The sequence below is a fragment of the Pteropus medius genome, unplaced genomic scaffold (assembly GCF_902729225.1).
Source record: "Pteropus medius unplaced genomic scaffold, Ma_sr-lr_union100, whole genome shotgun sequence".
Lineage (NCBI taxonomy): Eukaryota > Metazoa > Chordata > Mammalia > Chiroptera > Pteropodidae > Pteropus > Pteropus medius.
The window spans coordinates 21,169,810-21,190,693 of record NW_024352787.1 but is presented as its reverse complement, the minus strand read 5'-3'; the positions used below and the strand labels follow the sequence as shown (position 1 = coordinate 21,190,693).

At 39.9% G+C, this 20,884-nt stretch overlaps 2 protein-coding genes across 2 annotated transcripts; both read left to right on the top strand.

The window, feature by feature from the left end:
• The first annotated feature begins 3,295 nt into the window (after window positions 1-3,295).
• NUPR2 (nuclear protein 2, transcriptional regulator) lies at window positions 3,296-4,434 on the top strand. Its single transcript, XM_039849174.1, has 2 exons — window positions 3,296-3,865; window positions 4,217-4,434. Exon 1 carries the CDS (start codon window positions 3,311-3,313, stop codon window positions 3,857-3,859), a length of 549 nt encoding a protein of 182 aa, XP_039705108.1. The 5' UTR covers window positions 3,296-3,310; the 3' UTR covers window positions 3,860-3,865; window positions 4,217-4,434.
• An 11,262-nt stretch (window positions 4,435-15,696) lies between these two features.
• On the top strand, window positions 15,697-19,557 carry CHCHD2 (coiled-coil-helix-coiled-coil-helix domain containing 2). Its single transcript, XM_039849078.1, has 4 exons — window positions 15,697-15,884; window positions 17,275-17,521; window positions 18,299-18,455; window positions 19,255-19,557. The coding sequence occupies exons 1-4, from the start codon at window positions 15,835-15,837 to the stop codon at window positions 19,263-19,265; spliced, it is 465 nt and encodes a 154-aa protein (XP_039705012.1). The 5' UTR covers window positions 15,697-15,834; the 3' UTR covers window positions 19,266-19,557.
• Window positions 19,558-20,884: the final 1,327 nt, after the last annotated feature.

The window sequence follows — 20,884 nt, the reverse complement described above, 5'->3', positions numbered from 1 at the left end:
ATTGGCTTGACATTGATAAATTCCTTTAGCTTATTTTTGTCTGGGAAGCTCTTTACCTGTTCTTCAACTCTAAATGATAGCTTTGCTGGATAAAGTATCCTTAGTTGTAGATCTTGGGTCTTCATCACGTAGAATATTTTTTGCCAAGTCCTTCTGTCCTGCATAGTTTCTTTTGAGAAATCAGCTGCCATTCTTATGGGTGTTTCCTTGTAGGCAACTATCTGCTTTTCTCTTGCTGCATTTAATATTCACTCTTTGTATTTAACTTTTGGCATTTTAATTATGATGTGTCTTGGTGTGGGCCTCTTTGGATCCTTGTTTTTTGGGATTCTCTGAGCTTCCTGGGTTGTATGTCCATTTCTTTCACCAGGTTAGAGAAGTTTTCCAACATGATTTCTTCAAACAGCTGTTCAACATTTTGTTTTCCTTCAGGTACGCTGATCGGACAGATATTTGGATAGTGTTCCATATGCTCCTTAAATTATTTTTATAGTCTTGGCATCTTATTTCTTGCAGAATGGCAAGATTGAGTGTCTTTGGCTTTCCCATCCTCTAGATAGGGCATTTGACCCTTTTCTTTATTCATTTTGTTTATTCCTTTATTTATTCCATTTAATACACTTTTCATCTCAGATGTGTTCTTCATTTCAGACTGGTTCCCTTTTATAATTTCCATTTCCATTTTTATGCTTTTTATCTCTTTGTTGAAATTCTCACTGAATTCATCTATATTTCCTTAAGTTCATTGAGCATCTTTAAACGAGGGTTTTGAACTCTGCATCAGTTAGATTACTTGACTCCATTATATCTGGATCTCTGTTCTGTTCTCTCATGTGGTTTCTGCTTGTCTTCTCATTTTGGCTGCCTTTCTGTGTCTGTTTCTATATACTAAGCAAAGCTCCTCATTCTCCCAGTCTTATTAGTGTGGATTTGTGAAGTAGGTGTCCAGTGGCACAGTCCTGAGAGGGGTTCAGCTGCAGGCCAAATTTAGCCCAAGCCTCTGCTCCTCCGGGGCCACCTGTTAAGATTTGGCAAGCAATCCACAGATGTTATGCTTATAGTTGCCTCAAAGGGCCACACCGGAAACCGAGGCCAGCTGCCTCCAGTGTGAGTCTAGGCGCTGCTGAGCAAAGAGCACCTGACTTGCTAAGGATATACCTGGATGTGGTTTGAGTGAGCCCTCAAGTTGGAGGAGGCAGAGTATCAGGCAATGCTCTGGGTGGAACGACCTCTGTTATCCAGTTTGATGACGTCATGGCTATGGCAGTGCTGTATCCACGCACTGGGAGGAGGGAGGGCTCAACAGGGAACAATGGATATTGCCAGCACTTTTGTACAGAGCGAGTCTTGCTTTGGCCCTCACTCTGACAATGTCTCCCTGTAAGTTCCTGGTGACCCCTGCATGCAGCCGAATCAGCACTGGTGCTCAGAGCAAGCAGGTCCGACACAGCGAAAATCCTCTCATGGTTGCGGCCCCTTTAAGAGGAGTCTGTCACTGCCACTGAGCAGCCTCCTTCTCACTCAGCAGCTTGAGACAGGGCAGCCCTGAGTCCTCGCCCCATCCTACCTTATGCCATCGCAGGGTGATTTCTTGGATTTCTCCCTAGTTGTATGGCTTGTTCATCAAGATCCCAGGAGATTTTTCCTTGCTGCTTGCTCCTTGTTTCCGTCAGAACTTTGATTTGGTCACCAGAGGGATGATCAGAGCCTCTGTCATCTACACCATTTTTCTGATTGTGACTTTATTAACATTTTAATTCTCTTGCCTCCTCCCTACATTATTTTCATGCTACATACTCTTCCCCTTCCTCACTGTATGTCCATGTCAAAGGAAATGGGTTAACAAATTCTTTTAAACTATAAATCACAGGAACTAAAGAATGATATGTAAACTGAATTCCCTGAACATTCAGCCCCCTACTCACTGCCTTTCCCCGTCTCTATTGGTCCCCCTCACTGTCCCTCTCACTCTCTGCCTCTGAGAGGAGACCACACTCTGTCTGTGGAGTGTTATCCCTTTTCTAATAAACTTTTGACTCTAACTTTAGCACTCAGGTTTATTATGCTGGCGGTCCCAGAAGAGCTAGTAAGCCGAAGATCTGGGGCCCGAGCTCAGATGCAACTTTGCTTTTATGGGGCTTAGTTGGGATGGGCGGATTGGTTAATTTGTCCTCAGCCGATTACTGACCGCGGGAGTTTCTATAGGTTACAGGCGCGCGCAGGAGTTGCTAAGGGCTGTGGCAGTTACAGAGCATGAGATTTTTTCAGACAGGAACTTAGGCAATACGTCTGTTACCTATACTGAACAATCAAAGGGGAGGGTGAGTCTTCAGTTGGTCTCAAGATCACTCTGCCCTTCGGCCTATGCAGAAAGCATGCCTACAGAAGCAGAACAAAGAGCTGATTATAAGGTTAGCCTTTTGGTGGAAAATTCTTCTTCATTCTTATGATTGTAACCTTTTTCATTCTTTTTCTTTTTAGACCTTACAATCTCACTCTCATTTTATGTACATAAAAATGCCTTGTTAACTAAGGTCTAACTTGTAGATAAACGGTTTGCTTAATTGAGAACTCTAGAAACAGACTTCAAAGAGAGCTGGCTTGGTCCCCAGACCAGTTAGTGCCAGGTTGGCTGCAAAATCTTCTCCAGGCCTCCACTTGACCAGCTCCAGGTTGCTTATCAGAGTAGGATATGAAGGAGAGTTTACATGCTAACCTGTGCATGAAAAGAGGAGCTCCCAACCTTAATTCCTTTGTTCCACTGGCCTCTCCTCCAGGTGTCCCGAGAAACAAGCCAAGGCCAAAAAGACAAGATAGATGGCCTTGGCTGCCCCTCCCCTCCATGATGCTACCTTCTCCCTGGAGTTTTTGAATTTCTCTGTCTCTTACTCAGTCCTCTCCCTATAATAATCCTTGCCTATACTGAAGTGGCAAGGCCTTTGTGACAGCAGTCCCCCAACTTCTCAAGGTGCAGGCTCTCCAATAAAATTGTTTTCCTTAGACAAAACTCTTGTCCCTCGGGGTATTGGCTTACCAGCAGCAAGCGTCTGGACCTAAGTTCGTAACACTGCAAGCCAAAAATTTATTTCCTTTCAGTCTTTTGTAGACAGATGTTTCTAAAATACGTTCCTGGGCTACTAAAGGCATTTCTTCAGAAGTTAATTTTTCACTTTACATCATGAGTGTTTTCTCATGTCATCAACCTAACAAAATGTTTATTGCTGATAAAAGTCCTCTGGAGGAATGCACAGCCCCAAATTTCTTTAAGCAGTCCCCCACTGTTGGACACTTGTATAGTTTCCCATTTTAGATGGACACAAACGAAGTGCTCGGCTGGATTTTGCCAATTGCTCCTCTAGGCCCAGTGAACACAGGCACCGTCAGAAAAAAGGAGCTCGTAGCCCGGACCTGGAGCTCAGAGGGCTCCCGGTACGACTCCCGCTTTGTGACGTCAGGACTAGGCCCGCCCCTCTGGCGGAGCCAATCGCAGCGCGGGACGAGACCATCCAGGGAGCGCGCGCCCGCGCCCGCGCGGGGGCGGGCAGCCAGGCGGCCCGGCGCCATGGACCGCGCCGTTGCTAGCGCGCGGGCTCACGTCCAGCCGCCTCTACCCGAGGCGTGGCCGCGGGTGAACTCCGAGGAGGAGCTTTACGACTGCCTGGATTACTACTACCTGCGCGACTTCCCGGCCTGCGGTGCCGGGCGCAGCAAGGGTCGGTCGCGGCGCGAGCGGGAACTGCGCACCAACTGGCCGGTGCCTGGTGGCCACGAGCGCAAGATCACGCAGAAGCTCCTCAACGGCCAGCGCAAACGTCGTCAACGCCAACTGCAGCCCCCGCCGCGCACTCGCCTCGTCTGAGCGCCGGTGCGTACGGGCGGCGACTTAGTCAGGGCCCAGGGAAGCGCCCTGAGCTCGGCGGGCTACCCCGGCCACCGCTCCCGTCGGCTCCCCGCAACTCGACCGGGGGGGGCACAGTCGTCCCCTTCTGAGGCGGTCACACGTTAGCGAGTCATAGCTGGACCCCCCCTTAGCCGTCAGCCTATCTCCTGACTGCAGTTGGAATGGTGGAAAACTCTACCTTTTGGAATTTTATAGTTGGGTAGAAGAAAGGGCTAGGAAACATTTTTTAAAAATACAAGTGAGGGATTTACTTCCAGTGCTTATGCTCAGACTAAAGAAAATAATTGATTTTTGTTTTTGTCTGATTTTCTACAGGATACCCGAAGGACCTGATAAAAGTATTTTCTCTTACTCCAGCTGTAACTGTGGTCCTAAGGGGGAGAGAATCCATGTTGGTCAACAATTTCTTTTCGACATCGCTTAAGTTTCCTGTTTTAGTATCTTTTCCTTACTGATTGTTAATTAAGTAACATCCAAGTGGGTATGCCTTTTTAGGATTTTTAATTAAAAGAGCAGCAAGAATGGCATTTTAACTTCTGGGTTCTTTTTTTTAGTTACCATGGTAACTCCTTTTTTAGTCCACAAATATTTGAGTTCTGTGTAAGAAGAGGTCACAAAGATGAATGAGGGGAGAACAAAGGTAGGAATTTATACAAGATTTTAACCTAAGTGTCAGAGACTACTATGCAGTTTTAATATTTGTTTGCCAGAATAAGAGTATTATAAATTGTAATAGTGTGTTGAACCTAGCTGCTGTGTTCTCTGCACTACTGATTCTACAACAATCTTTTGAGGTAGAGGCTGTTAACGTCCATTTTATAAAGGGGATTCTTGAGACTCAGAGTTCACATAACTTTCCAGAGGTCACACAGCTGGTTAGAAAGAAGACCGGCATAACCTACTGAAAAGCATTCACTCCAGTATTGCGGTTTTCCTCAACTGTAGACAATGTTCCGTGATGCACAACCATCCACAAACTCCACGTCCAAGGACAAGAGTTGTTTAAAAATTATGCAGAATCTGGCAGGATAGCTTTACTTTGTCTTCACAATGCCTTCCATCAGGCCTCTGTGCCCAGTGGTGAGTCCTTGGTTAGGAGAGAAGGATGGTGTACTGGAAGGAGCACCCTGAGTTGTAATCCTAGCTATGACTGTTCATCACTCTGGCAGAAAACAAATTTCTGAGTGGTACCTGCTTTCAAATTCCACCAAGCTCAGGCTTCTCATTTGTAAAATGGGAATGATATTAGATTACTTTGCCAAACTATGGTTATAGATAAAATATATAAAACATGACACAGTTAAGGGTTTGGCATGTAATAGATGCTCAATAAATGGTAACTTTTTTTTAAGTTTACCCTCCTCCTTTAGTCAAGGCATCTTAAATTATTTCACTTCATTAATTTTTAAAAAATATCTCCAACATCCAGGCGGTGTGGTATGGTAGGAGTCCTGGCTTGGGAGTCAAACAACTTACTGACTTAGGCAAGCTGCTTAAACTCTCTAAGCATTTGTTTTCTTACTTAGAAAATGGAGATAATATGGTACCTATTTTAAGAGTTCTCATGAGGCATAAAAGAAATGCATGTAAAGCTCCTGGTGTCTGGTATATAATAAGCACTCAGATAGTTAAGGATGTTTCTACTGCCACTGTCTTAGCCTTGAGGACTTTTTTCTTTACCCCTAGTATCCCTCTGCTATGTCTCAGACACCATATCTAGATTAATCTACCTGAAGACCATTTTAATCATATAAAATCCTCACGGACTAACCTTATAGGATAAAAAGCTTAGGTTCCTGATATTGTGTTGGAAATCTTTTGGATTTTCTGAAATTTTGACCCACAACTTCCAAACACAGGGTTTTTTTTTGTTTTTTTTTTTTTAAACTGTGTTTCTTGACATAGGTTTTCTGTCCTCTGAACTCGCCACAATTCTGCTTCTTCATTTAAATCTGTGTTGTCCAATTTAGCATGTCCTTTTCTCCCTTTACAATTTAAATCCTGAAACTAATTCCACTTATACTTAAGTGCCACTTTCTTCCTGAAGCCCTCATCCACATTGAATGTCCATTCCTTTGAAATCTTACAGAAATTCATATAAACACTTTACTTGTTCATACAGTATTTTGTGTTTTTAGGGGAACAATTTTAAAAATTCTTTCTTTTTTGTCTCATACATGCAAGGCACTGTATATAAGTATGTCTTAGATATCAAAAAAAGAAAAACAAAAAAACCTACATTTAGAATGTAAGAATCAATTTCTCAAACATCAGTTCCCACACAATTCCTCTTGTAAAGTACAGCATACTCAGTCAGACAAAAGCCATATTAAAGTAACACACTACAATGTGTTCTAACTAGATTTTGCTCATTTTAGCTACTAGAACTTTTATAATTGAAATATAGTAACTAGAAATTGTGTATTAGTTACTTATTGCTATGTAATAACTCCAAAACCTAGTGGTTTACAACAACACTTATCTCAGTTTCTATAGGTTAAGAATTGGAAGTGATTTTACCGGGTGGTTCTAGCTCAGAGTCTCATGAGGTTGCAATCATGCTGTTGGCTGAGACTAGTCATTGGAAGGCTGCTTCCAAGAAGACTTACGTGGCTGCTGGCAGAAGACCTCACTTCCTTACCACATGAGATGCTCCATTAGGTTGCTTGAGTGTCCTCATGATGTGACAGCTGGCTTTCCCAGAGTAAGTGATGTGAAAGAGTGAGCAAGGAGGAAGCCACAGTACTTTTTGTGACCTAGTCTCGAAGTTGCACACCATCACTTCTGCTTTTTTCTGTCCATTCAAAATGAGTCATTAAATCTAGCCCACACTCAAGGAGAGAGAAATCAGGCTCCTCCTTTTGAAAGGTGTGTCAATTTGTAGATACATTTTAAACCACCACGGTATGTTTAATTATAAGTATGTTCGTTGTAGAAAAATTGGAAAATATGGACAAGCAAAAAAGAAGAAATGGCTACCCAATGGATAACATCACTCCTTGGGTATATATAATGCCAGGCTTTAAAATATATAAATTTTCTCAAAATATAAACATACTATATACTATTTTGTAAACTGCTCTTTCATTTATTGTAAAGATAACTTTCATGTCAAATATTCTTTCATAACATTTTAAATAGCTCATAGCATCTTTATGTATGTATCATAACTTAAGTGATTTATATTGTAGGACACAAGTTATTTACAAGTTTTTTCTTTTTTTTTATAGCTAATTTCCACATACATGGCTGTTTCTTAAATTCCTAAACATGGAACTTCTGGAACAGGATTTGCACAATTTAAAACGTATTTTCTACTGCCTAATTTGAGTAGAATTTTTACTCCAATCATCAAGAGTCCATTTAGCCAAATGTCCATGTCAAATATCTAAAATAATGCCTGTAAGAGTTTTTTGTTCAAATTTTGGTCACTGCATGTGAATTTATTGAGAATGACTGAAAATCACTATGGAATGAATTGTTACATAAATTTTGCTAAAGAGTGAACTTAAGCACATCTCTCTGGCAAAATACAAATGTGTAGCAGAATTCTGGTATTTTCAATTCTCGCTTTTTTTTGTTGTTGTTACTAGTTTTAATTTTTACATGTTTTTTTTTTTAATACTGGGAATATATTGTTTCAAAATTCAAAAGATAGAAATGTTATCAGTAAAAGTCCCACCCCTGTGCCACAGGCACCCAGTCTTACCGCTTTGAAGGCAAGCTGTGTTACCAGCTGCTGATATTTTATGCATATGCAATATGGTCTTTTCTATTTTACACAAATAATAGTACACTATACTCAGTTCTGCCCCCCTCCCCATGTTTTTTCCTGACAGTTTATCTTGGAAATCGTATCAATATATAGAGAAGCTTCTTAATTTTTTTTTACAGCCACATATTGTGTGAATGTGCCATAATTTTTTTTTAACCATTCTACTGACAGTAATTTAAGTTGTTTCCAATCTTTTACTATCACAAAATAACCTTGTACAAACATCTAATATCCTCTTCAATTTAGGAATTAATGCCAGTAAGATTAAAATTGTCTCTGTTCTGGTCTGGATGCCCGTAGGTTTTGATTGTCCAGACTTCTCCCTCTAAGCTCATGTGCCAGGGCATCCTTCATAAGGTTCCTTTTCTCTGTCTCCGCTTAAGAATTACTCAAAGGCAAGTACAAAGTCTTTATCATTTATAAAGCTTTCATTTCTTTAGGACGTACTGTGAAAATAAAACCTTTTCACCAAAAATTTTTACGTTATTTACCCCTCGGTTCCACAAATTCTCCTGTTCCTGGAAAGCGTGTATTAAACTCTGCTACCTCTAGTGGAAGGGGGAAATCTCTGATGGACTTCAAAGCAAAAATGGAGGTTCCACCTCTACGGTCTGTCCTTCGTAAATCCCATCCCATCCCAAAGGACGTTTCCATGAAGCCTCCCATGAAATGCCACTAGTCAACTTATCCCCTACTGCAGAGGCTCTAAAATGTTACTGTTAAATGCATTTCACACCTCCTCCTCCTCCAGCAGCGATAGCTGCAGGACTTAACAGCAGCAACTTGAGGCTGCAGCTGGGCAAGCCCCCTCAGGTGGTCCTCAGTTGAGAGGGGGGGCTCAGCACCCCAAAGGGGCTGTCCCTCCAAGAACAGTGGCAGCAAGAGGACATGTGTGTGCCTTGCATGGTCCACCTGGGGAGAGCAGCACCACCTTCTAGTCTTCCCTCCAGGGAAACAGGAAAACTAGAACTAGCAAGAATGTGAGTGACAGACACCTGGATTCAGATCAAAAAATTGTTCATTTGCTTATTGCTTCATTCCTGGAAACTGCACTATAACTGTCTGATTAAGAATGGCAGAGTGAGAGACATCCCCAGATCTCTCACCTTAAAACAACAATAAGCTGAACATATAAAACTCAACAACAAAAAACACCCAAACAGCACAACTAGGAGCATGGGATCTGTGCAGGTCAGAACCCCGAGTGTCGGGCAGTGGACTGGGAGAAATAAAGAAGCTGCCACTTGCAGCTTCCGGAGCTCCCTGTAAGAGGAGGGGGAGAGGAGAAGGTGTGGTGAGTTCCCTGAACAGCCCTGCCTCAGAAAGTTGTAAGTTCCATGCAGCCGGAGGCAGGGCCCAGTCATCAGGGCAGAAAGCAGAAAAGCGGGACGGCAGAGAAACAACAGCTGAATTTTACTGCTGTGGTTGCAAAACAGGCTGAGCTGCAGTCACCAACCCCCAACACATAGGGCCCCTCCCCCCATACCCTCTGAGACCTAACACCACAGAGCCCCAGGGGAATCTGAACAACGCTACCAAAACTGTTGCTAACATTGAGGGTAGCGAGCGTGATTAAACATCTATAAGAAAAAAAGGCATTATTAAGACTTTATATAAGCAGGGATCCAAGAGGCTTAGATGCCAGCAACTGGAAACCAAAAGAAAAGTGCCTTCATGGAAAAGGCTAAAGAGAGATCTTTATATAATAAATATTTCTGGAAAAAAAGCAGAACACACTTCCATTAATGCCCAAGCAGAGAAATAGTCCATTAAACACCATGAACAACCAAGATGACAAGGCATCTCAGAAAGGAAAAGGAAAATCTACAGAAAATAAGCTTACAGACATAGAAATATGCGCTTAAATGTCAGAGAATACAGGATGGTACTTCTGAAAAAACTCAGTGAGTTCTTAAATGAGTCATATCAATAATTTAAAGAATGGAAAAACAACTAGATGAGCAGAGCAAGGAGATTGAAACCCTTCAAAATGAATAGATGAACGGAATAGATCTGGAGATAAAAAAAAAAAGAAAACCACACACACTGCAAGAGTTGAAAAACGAAATAGCAAGTTTGGGAAATAGAGTAGACCAAATGGAGGAAAGGAACAGTGATATTGAAGACAGAATTCTAGAAATAAAATCAGAAGGAAGAAGAGAAAAACCGAAGAACAAAAAACAATGAAAGACAAATACAAGAACTAGCTGATACCATCAGGGGAGGAAACATAAGAATAATGGGCATTATCAAAGGCGAAGAAAAGGAGCAGAGACTAGAGCATTTTCAGACAAATAATGGATGAGAATTTCCCAAATCTAAGGAATGAGCCGGAGCTGGGAATTCAAGAAGTCAACACCCAATTATCTCAACCTCAAAAGACCTTCTCCAAGACACATTGTATTAAAATTATCAAAAATCAATGACAAAGATAGAATTCTCAAGGCAGCCAGGGAGAAGAAAATGGTACCTTATAAAGGAAAACCCATTAGATTATTGTTGGACTTCTCAGCACAGATCTTACAAGCCAAAAAGGAGTTGAATTACATATTCAAATACTAAGTGAAAGGAACTATCAGCCTAGAATAATGTATCCAGCTAAGCTCTCCTTTAGATATGAAGGAGAAATAAATACCTTTCCAGACATATTAAAATTGAGAGAATTCTCCACTTCTAGGCCTGCACTACAGGAAATAACAAAGTGACAAAAATTATATATAATTAGGAGTAAGGTGACTATCAGGCTGATAGAAGCAGAGGAGTGCAACCCTTACAAAGAACAGGGCATTATAAGCTTAAATAATAAGAGAATTGCTATAGCATGATAGTAATGAACAGTTAGCATACATAGGGACAAAGTGAGACGATGACTGAAGAGGGGAGGATTCAAAGATCCAACTTTGCAAAGGGGAATGGAGATAAGGCACATGCAGAAGAAAATGGACAACTGTATGTATGTATGTGTATATATATATTATATATATGATTAGTTATATATATATAACTAATCATATATATAATATATATATGATTAGTTATATAAATATATATTATATATTATATATATATTTATATAACTAATCTTTACATATTTGTAACGGTAAACTCACACCAAAGATCAGATCAGAACGGAAGTATATAACGTAAAACAAGAAGAACCAGAGGCAAATCCCACAAAAGCCAAACAAAATAAAGAAAACAGAAACACAAGGACAAGGAAGCAATGGAAACACCGAGCTACCAGAAAGCAAAAGATAAAATGGCTAAGCGAAGACCTAATATTCAAGAATCACCCTAAATGTAAATGTATTGAATTCACCAATAAAAAGGCACAGAGTTGCAGAATGGATCAAAAAACAAAACCCAACCATATGCTGCCTCCAGGAGACACATCTCAGCTACAAAGACAAATGTAGACTCAAAGTGAAAGGGTGGAAAATGAGATTTCAAGCAAATGGCATTCAGAGAAAAGTGGAAGTAGCGGTACTAATATCAGACGAAATAGACTTCAAAATTAAAAAGGTAAAGAAAGATACTGAGGGACACTTCATAATGATAAAGGGAATCATGCACCAAGAAGACATAACACTTATTAATACCTATGCTTTCTATCAGGAATCCCTGAAATATATAAAGCAATTACTAACAGAACTAAAGGAAGAAACAAGGCAAAAACTATCATAGTAGGGGACCTAAATACCCCACTGTTGGATATGGACAGATCATCCAAACAGAAAATCAATAAAGATATAACATCCTTAAATGACACATTAAGCCAACTGGACATAATTGACATTTACAGAGCCCTTCATCCCCAAACAACTCTTTATACATTCTTCTCTAGTGCACATGGAACATTCTCAAGGATAAACCACATACTGGGACACAGAGACAGCCTCAACAAATATAAGAAGGTTGAAATCATACCAACCACATTCTCTGATCATAATACTTTGAAACGAGGTCAACTGTAAAAAGAAAGCAGGAAGAACCACAAATATATGGAGATTAAACAACATGCTACTGAAGAATAATTGGGTCAGAGAAGAAATAAAGAGATCAAGAAATACATAGAAACGAATGATGATGACAGTACAACATATCAAAACTTTTGGGACATGGCAAAAGTGATCATAAGAGGAAAGTTCATATCAATATAGGCCTACCTCCAAAAACAAGAATGAGCCCAACCTAAATCTTCATCTTAAAAAACTAGAAAAGGAAGAACAAATGAAGCCTACAGGCAGCGGAAGGAAAGAAAGAATCAAAATCAGAGCAAAAATAGATGAAATTGAAAAAAAATAGAAAAAGTAACTGCAACAAAGAGCTGGTTCTTTGAGAAGTTTAATAAAATCGACAAACTCTTGGATAGACTCACTAAAGAAAAAAGAGAAAGGACACAAATAAAATCAGGGATGGAAGAGGGCAAATTATGACAGACATCACAGAAATACAAAGGATCATACACAAGAATATGAAAAAGTATATAACACCAAATTTAATAACCTAGAAGAAATGGACCAGTACTTAGAAAAATTCAGTCTTCCTAGACTGAGTCAAGAAGAACTGGAAAATCTAAATAGACTGATCAGCAGTATGGAAATTGAAACAATCATCAAAAACCTACCAAAAAGTAAAAGTCCAGGACCAGATGGCTTCACCAGTCAATTCTACCAAACAGTCAAAGAAGATTTAATACCTATTCTCCTCAAACTCTTCCAAAAAAAATTGAAGAGAAGGCAATACTTCCCAACTCATTTAATGAAGCCAATGTTACTCGGATACCAAAACCTGGTAAAGATAACACACACACAAAAACTACAGACCAGTATCTCTCATGATCACAGATGCGAAAATCCTAAATAAGATACTAGCGAACCGAATATAGCAACATATTAAAAAGATGATACACCATGATCAAGTGGGCTTCATCCCAGAGGCACAGGGATGGTTCAATACACACAAATCAATCACTGTGATAATAAAAGTCATCTATGACAAACCCTCATCCAACATTGTACTTAATGGTGAAAAACTAAAAACTGAAATCTAAAAACCTTCCCTCTAAGATCAGGAACAAGGCAAGGCCACTATCGCCACTGTTATTCAATATAACATTGGAGGTCCTAGTGGGTGCAATCAGGCAAGAGAAAGTTATAAAAGGCATCCAAATAGGAAATGAAGTCTGTCACTATTTGCAGATGACATGATTCTCTATATAGAAAACCCTAAAGACTCCACAAGAACACTACTAGAAACGATAAGCAAATACAGTAAAGTTTCTGGATACAAAATCAACGTTCAAAAATCCATAGCATTCCTATACTCTAATAATGAAGTGTCAGAAAAAGAAGTGGAAAAAATAATTCCTTTTGCAATTGCAACAGAAGGAATAAAATACCTATGAATAAATCTAATGAAACATGTAAGGAACCTATATCATAAAAAGTACAGGACCCTATTAAAATAAATCAAAGAAGTTACAATGAAATGGAAAGATATTCTGTGTTCTTGAATTGGAAGAATCAACATAGTTAAAATGACCATATTACCTAAAGCATTATACAGATTTAATGCAATCCTCATCAAAATCTATTGGCAATTTTTAAAGAAATAGAACAAAAAACCATCAGATTTGTATGGAAGCACAAAAGACCCCAAATTGCCAAAGCTATCCTGAGAAAAAAGAACAAGGCTGGAGGCATCACTCTGCCTGACTTCAAATTATACTATAAAGCAACAGTAATCAAATCAGCATGCAAAACAGACATACGGACCAGTGGAACAGAATCGAGAGTTTAGAAGTAAACCCATATTTATAGGGGCATATAATTTTTGACAAAAAAAACATACAGTGGAGAAAGGAAAGTCTCTTCAATAAATGGTGCTGTGAAAACTGGAAAGCCATCTGCAAAAATACTGAAAGTAGACTGTTGTCTATCACCACACACCAAAATTAACTCAAAATGGATTAAGGACCTGAATATAAGACCTGAAACAATATAATGCATAGAAGAAAACATAGGAACTATACTCATGGACCTTGGACTTAAAGAGGATTTTATGAATTTGACCTCAACGGCAAGGAAAGTAAAAGCAAAATTAAACGAATGAGACTACATCAAACTAAAAAGCTTCTGCTCACCAAAAGAAAGTGTCAACAAGGTAAAGAGATAACCATCTGAATGGGAAAATATATTTGCAAGCAACGCATCCGATGTATATCAAAAATATACAAAGAACTCACATGACTCAATAAAACAAAGAAACAAATGATCCAATCAAAAAATGTGCAGAGGACTTGAACTGACACTTCTCCCTAGAGGAGATACAAATGGCCAACAAACATATGAAAAGATGCTCAACATCGCTAGCTATTAGGGAAATAAAACTCAAAAACCATGTTGCCATTTGTGACAACATGGATGGACCTCGAGATAATCATGCTAAGCAAAATAAGCCAGACAGGAAAAGTTGAAAATCACATGATATCATGTGTATGTGGGATATAAACCTGAAAGCAACAAATGAACAGAACAAACAGAGACTCATGGACATGGACAATAGACTAGTGGTTACCAGAGGGTAAGGGAGTAAAGCGGGGAGTAAAGGGGAGGTAGATGGGGTAAAGGGGGTCAAATATATGGTGATAAAAAGAAATCTAACTATGGGAGGTGAACACAGTGTAAATATATATATATATATATATATATATACACCTTACTAAGGGTATAGCTAAAAGTTACTGGAGTTTGTTAACCAATATCACCATAAAAATAAATTTTACAAAAAGATAGAAAATTTAGAAAAATTTTAAAGAAATAAATGCATTTCATATCTATTGCTAAAGCACAGATGGGGGACCTTAGCAATTGATGTTCCTTCTGCCTAGAACTGCCTCTTAACCATTGATAAACACATGGCTTGCTTCCCCTCAACGTGTTGTACGCTGCCTGTTCAGAGTGTCGTTCTCTGTAACCTAACTGGTATCTCTTTTACTCTGCTGTTGCTTCATTTCGCCAGCGCTTGCCTTAAATATGCGTGTTGTGTCTCCCCTGAATTTAAACTACAGGAAGGTATAGTCTTATTTGGTGCTGTATCTCTGGAATCTAGCTAGATCATTCAGAACATTTTTAAGTGTCAGTGAATGAATACTGTCCCCAATTATAGGTGCAAATTCAGTAATATACTTGAAATGGGGGATGAATGTGTACAATAACTAAATGTAAGGCACTATTACTGTCTGAATGTAACTTATGGACTGGAGTCAGACTAGAGAAACACAGAACCAACTTAGTTCTTTTAATTCCTGTCTCAAGTTCTCAATTTCCATCAGTTCACGTTAAGCGCCCACACTGCCTCAAAAAATATTTATCCAAATAAGTAACTTAATGCTGAGCAAGGTTAAGTAACTCGACCAAAGTCCAGTGGTAGTCATGTCAGAGATTTGAATATCAAGGTGTGCTGGCTGGAAAATTACTGTTTGGCTATTGCCCATGGGAACATAATGCTCTAACAATAAGCTTTCTGCTTCTGTACCCACCGCTTGCACAACCGACCTATAGAATGACAGTTAGTAAAAAGAAGAAAAATAGACTTGTGTGTTCAAACAGGATGAAGAATGGGGTTTAGGGCTTAAAAACCCTATACCTCTACATTTCGGGGCTACTTAATTTGGGGTTTGCATACCCCTAGCAGACTCAGCTGGCTGAATAAAGAGTGTGTTTCCTGTAACTCACTGATTTCTGGTGGTCCGTGTTTCTATCGGGGGATGGCGGCTACAACAAAGGTGGAATTTGACCTATCATGTTATTAGAAATCTTTGAAGGAAGCAAACTGCTAGCGTTTCTGACTCATGCTTGCTCAGACGACAAGGTTTGCCTGACAATCACAGGCACTTCCGGTTTTCTAAACAGCAGGAGCGCCTAGCTCCTGACGGCAACTGCGCACAACGAGACGCCGCCATGACGCCTTGCTATTTCAGTGACCTTCAGGGCCCGAGGAGACGTTGGCACACGGAAGGCCCCTGCCTGTGTGCTGATTGGTCGCGCGCTGAGGCTGGACCCGCCTCCCGTCTTCCGCTCTCTACCTCAGCTGAAGCCACCGGGGTCTTCTTGGAGTCTAACTGTTGTAGACGCACACCCGCTGTGCAGTTGCGATGCCGCGTGGTAGCCGAAGCCGCACCTCCCGCATGGCCCCGCCGTCCAGGTGAGGCCACTGCAAGGTTTGGGGCCCTGCCGGCGCCGTTACGCAGAGAAGGCAGTGCTAGGTCGCGGCCGGCGGAGACCGTGAACTAGGCCGTTCGAAGGCGGATACGGCGTGTACCCGTCTCCGCCTGTCGCAAGATGGTTGTAAATGGGCTTTGGTTAGGTTCTTTTAGTGCTAAACTTTCTAATTTCGAATGCCCATAAATTATTGCTTAAAATACCTCATAGCTCGTTTTAATTTAAAACAGGCAAGTCATAAAAAGAAATGGACATTTGTAAGTGTAAATTGGTTGAAATATCAAAAGTAGCAAAGAAAAAAAATGTAGAAGAAAGGTAATTGGGGAAATGACCGAATTTCAATTCAGTGAATAATTTGAGCACCTGTCATGAGCAATGAGCCTTCCATGGGCTTGGCCTAGTATTGGACACAGTCACTAAGGCCTTCACGTGTACATGACGTTTTCTCGTTCATAAAATACTTTTTATGTGCCAATTACATTTCATGGTAACCCTAAAGATTAATGTTATTCCTAATTTACAGAAATAAGGAAACTGGAGACTCAGGATAAGTGACTTTTCCAAGGTCATGCCTCCACTAAGTAGGAAAGCCAGGTCTCAGACCCTAGTTTTCTGAAGACCACCAATTGAGGACATTTAGCACGGACCACATGGCTTCTCTGGGTGGATTGTGTTCAGTGTGCTAGGTGTGTAGGGAAGGGGTTCACTTATCGAAAGAAACTTATACTCAAAGGATATGAAACCATATTTCCTATCCTACAGATAGGAAATATTTGAAATTAATTTTGATATAACAGTTCGAGCAAGTTACTTCTACTTACTGGGCTTCAGTGTTCTAATCTGTAAAATGAAGGAATTGAACTAGATTATTTCCCTAGATGACTGCAGATCTTCTTCATTAAGATGTTACCAACTCAGGGAGACTTCCCTTGACTATCTTAAAATTGTGACATCCCACAACATGCTCTCTCTTTCTCAATATTTTTTCCTTCACCCTTAATACCATGTGATGAATTCTGTAAGGATATTTTAAACTTACTATTTTACAATTTTCGCAAAGTACTAGAATAACTGTTCTTTAAAGATACTGTGGGCTATGTGAATACATGGAAATGATTTCTTAAAAAGCAAGAAAATAGTTTATACTTGGTGATTACAACCTTAACAAAAGGTTAAAGAGATAAAATGATGTAATAAAATAGCTCAGGGAATTGTGTTTTGTAAAGTTTTCTTGTACGTATATAGTATTTGTGTTTAATGATTTAAAATGAAAATCCTGTATATTATTTTAACATACAGGGTTTTTTTAAGATGACAATTTCCAAATCTGATTGGAAGTGGAACTTCATATTCTTTGTTCTTTTCTTTTACAGCCGGGCACCTCAGATGAGAGCTGCGCCCAGACCAGCGCCAGCAGCCCAGCTGCCAGCAGCAGCTCCACCATCTGCTGTTGGCTCACCTGCTGCTGCACCCCGGCAGCCAGGTCTGATGGCCCAGATGGCAACTACTGCAGCTGGTGTAGCTGTGGGCTCTGCTGTTGGCCACACGCTAGGTCATGCCATCACTGGGGGCTTCGGTGGAAGTAACACTGAGCCCTCAAGGCCTGACATCACTTACCAGGTAAGATTTTGGGCAGGGTTTTCCTTCAGTGGTGTATTTTATGAGAAAGCCTAATATTTGTAAGTTCCTTATATAAGTAAGAACTGTCTATAATCTTAGAATCCACAATGTTGACAGAAAATGTTTTTGATTATCAAAAGTCACATTTAACAATTTAGTGCTTTAGACATGCGTCAGCAAGTACTATACAAATTATCTTCTCAAGTTGTAGAATTATAGTAGCTCAACCTGATTCACTATAAAACAGTCATTTCCCCCTTATTTAAAATATTTTGTCTTGATTACCCTTAACTAATTCAGTCTCAACCTAAGTTAAATATTCAAAAAATCTCTTTAATAGCTCTTTGCTCTCTGGTCTCTTACCTGACATTTGCCACCCCCCCTCTTTCTGAGGTATGTGAATTTTCTCCTTTAATGAGTGTGGGTGTGTATTCTGTTGTATTTCTGGTGTACTTGAAACTCTCATCCATGTATTTTTCTATAATAATCCCGTTTTATCTTCCATGAAATTTCACTTAACTACTGGTCTATAAATGCCCAGATAACCATTTCACTTAATTTGCATCTTTGTTCTTCAATCTTTCTGATTACAACTGGAATTTTTTTAAAGCTTATTTTCTACTTTGAAAAAATTTCACTTTCCATATTATTGGATGGAAACTTTAATTTGCATCTGAGTTTAGTTCCCCAGTTAACCTCAAAGACAATGGATACTACTTTGTTCAGTTATAAATCTCATTTCCCTTCTAAACAGTCCTGAATGTTATGTCTTTGCAGGAGCCACAGGGAACCCAGCCGGCATACCAGCAGCAGCAGCAGTTTGGCCCATGCCACTATGAGATGAAACAGTTTTTGGAGTGTGCCCAGAACCAGGGTGACCTTAAGCTTTGTGAGGGTTTCAGCGAGGTGCTGAAACAGTGCAGATTTGCAAATGGTAGGTGATAAGTCAATCCATGACTGAACTTGCATATTGTTGATTCATTTAATTGTGCTCCTGGACCCTATAGAACTTACGGAGTCTGTATTTAATAAATTCAACTGAAAGTTAGAGGAGATTTAATAATCTAACTTCTAACAAGGAGCTGGTCCAGAGGTATCTTAATCTTTTACCAGTTATGTTCTGAATCTAATTCTTCCTTAAGCAGGTACAGATTAGTGCGCCAGATTTTTGTGTGGTTAACTGCACGTTTGTGATCTTAAAGCTATGAATATAAAATTCTGTTTTCAGCAAAGTCCAGGAATTCACATAGATTCTGGTATGTTATTGGTATTCTACGTGCCTCATTTGGGAGAGACAAGATTTAGGTGCTCTGGAATGTTAACTTTTTTAACATAATTTCTGTCAACCTAAGAATTCACGATCTATTAAAATGCTTATTTTCATTTTCCCACCTTCATTTTGGTAGGACATAGGGGAGAAGTTAATCCTTTCAGGTGGTTGAACTGTGGAAGGGAAGTCTGAGTTTCAGAATTCTTTGATGAAGCTACATCTAGTACCAAAGTGGCTGTGTTTCTGCTTTAGGACTCTGTCCCTAGAAGCACATGTGTCCTGCCTTTTCTCAGTTGTGGCAGGTTTGGAGCTGAAGTTTTGTTGATCGCAGAATGCCTTCAATAATTTATGAAAGAAACTAATAACCCTGGGCCTTTTTCCCCTCTTTTCATAGCTGGTAAGTTTTCTCTCTTGTTAAGATTATACAGCAAGTGCTCTATTAATGTACCTTTTTTGTTTGCAGGATTAGCCTAATCAAGAAGTTCAAATTGAAGACATGGAAAATCATCTCTCACGACCAAGTTAATTTAGTATAAAAATATAATGGATAGTGAAAGTATAAAATATAAAACCACCAGTTAAACCTCTCTATTATTAATAGCTTCCTTGCCTCAGAATTGCAGTGGAAGAGAGTGTTTGTACTATATAGTTCATTGAGATGGTATTGAGTTTGGGGTTGGGCAGATGGTTTTGTGGGCTCCTTAAACCAGGTTTTGTGATGTTATTTGTGAATCGATTAGAATAAAGTGATTTTCTTCCAAAATGATGTCTGATAAATGTAAGGTCGTAAATTAAATACGGTATATGCATGCTGAACATATGCATTTTGCAGAACACAATCATCGTGTCTTTAAGTTTATCTAGTTTATAGTCTCTGGTATTAGCATCCACCCAGAGCATCTGGTAGAACTCCCTGAGGAACTTTTGTAGAGAACCAGTTATGTAAAGAGGAGCTCACTAGCAAATATGCTGCTCATTAAAAGGGTTCCAGGTACTACAGGCCTTTGGAGTCAATGTTCAACAAACTGAGTAGTAACAGGAAACTTTAAAATAAGTAAAATGGGGGGTGGTTCCATAGAGTAGTGGTTAGCATGTCTGCCTTACATGCAAAAGGTCCTGGGTTCAAGCCCCAGTGGAGCCATGGTTCATACTCCTGGTGCGTCAGGCCCTGAGTGTGTGCCAAGAGCATGTGGGAGGAGACGCCCCGCCTTCAGAGATCAGGTCTTAAGTGGTAGACCACAACATCTGTAGGTCAGGGGTGGAAGTGGGGGCGGGGGGAGGGATTAAAAAAAATAAGTAAAATGTGTCCCCTGTGGCCAGGCCAGCACTACATGTCACTGTTCCCCTAGAATATCTAATTGGTCAGAGATGACAACCATTTTATTAATGCAGGCAGTTCCCCTGCAAAAGTTTTTCTTCAACATAGGCATTGTAATTTCCTCATCCTGAAAGACTCATGCTAACTGCATTCATCTTAAGGAGATGGACTCAATTTATTTAAAGTGCATAATTTTTTTTTAATGAAGCAAGCTCCAAACCTCAAAAAACTGAAAATTTCATAATTTCTTAGGAGTCAACTGCCAAGTTTACGTTATGCTCCCGCAGTTTTCTGACTTTCAAATGTACCTACCGTTCATAGGTTCTATTACCTGTTTTTTCCCCCTCCAAGTTTCAGAGACCTGTATTACTGTGAGGTGAGAGGTGAAATTGAATGAATTATTCAGTTGCTGCCTCCTGTTTCAGCTGTGTTCTTAAAGTGCCCACTCTGTACCTAATATTTAGTTCCTGAAAGGGTCTAAGACTGCCTTGCCCTGAGCACTTGAATGAACACACACAGTTTACTCTTGGCAAGTCCCCTGAATATTCCCTCCTGGGTCCATCATTGGGCTCCTTTGCCCGTTTTCCTGGAGGCTCATAGTGTTAATTCCCCTTATGTCTAAGGCATGATGGTATATAGTGGGTACCCAAATATTGTTAAATTAGTGAATCAAAGGAAAATGAGTCACCGAAGTCAATTAAGTGTAAGAGTCTGGCTGGCCTGGCCTCTTCCTTGGTGGAACCATGGTTCCACAGAGACGGGCACAGGGAATAAC

Coding starts and splice junctions, on each gene's coding strand:
- CHCHD2 (XM_039849078.1), top strand. CDS start 15,835: ATGCCGCGTGGTAGCCGAAGCCGCACCTCCCGCATGGCCCCGCCGTCC. Junction 15,885..17,274: donor CGCATGGCCCCGCCGTCCAG/GTGAGGCCACTG, acceptor TTTCTTTTACAG/CCGGGCACCTCAGATGAGAG. Junction 17,522..18,298: donor GGCCTGACATCACTTACCAG/GTAAGATTTTGG, acceptor ATGTCTTTGCAG/GAGCCACAGGGAACCCAGCC.
- NUPR2 (XM_039849174.1), top strand. CDS start 3,311: ATGGACACAAACGAAGTGCTCGGCTGGATTTTGCCAATTGCTCCTCTA.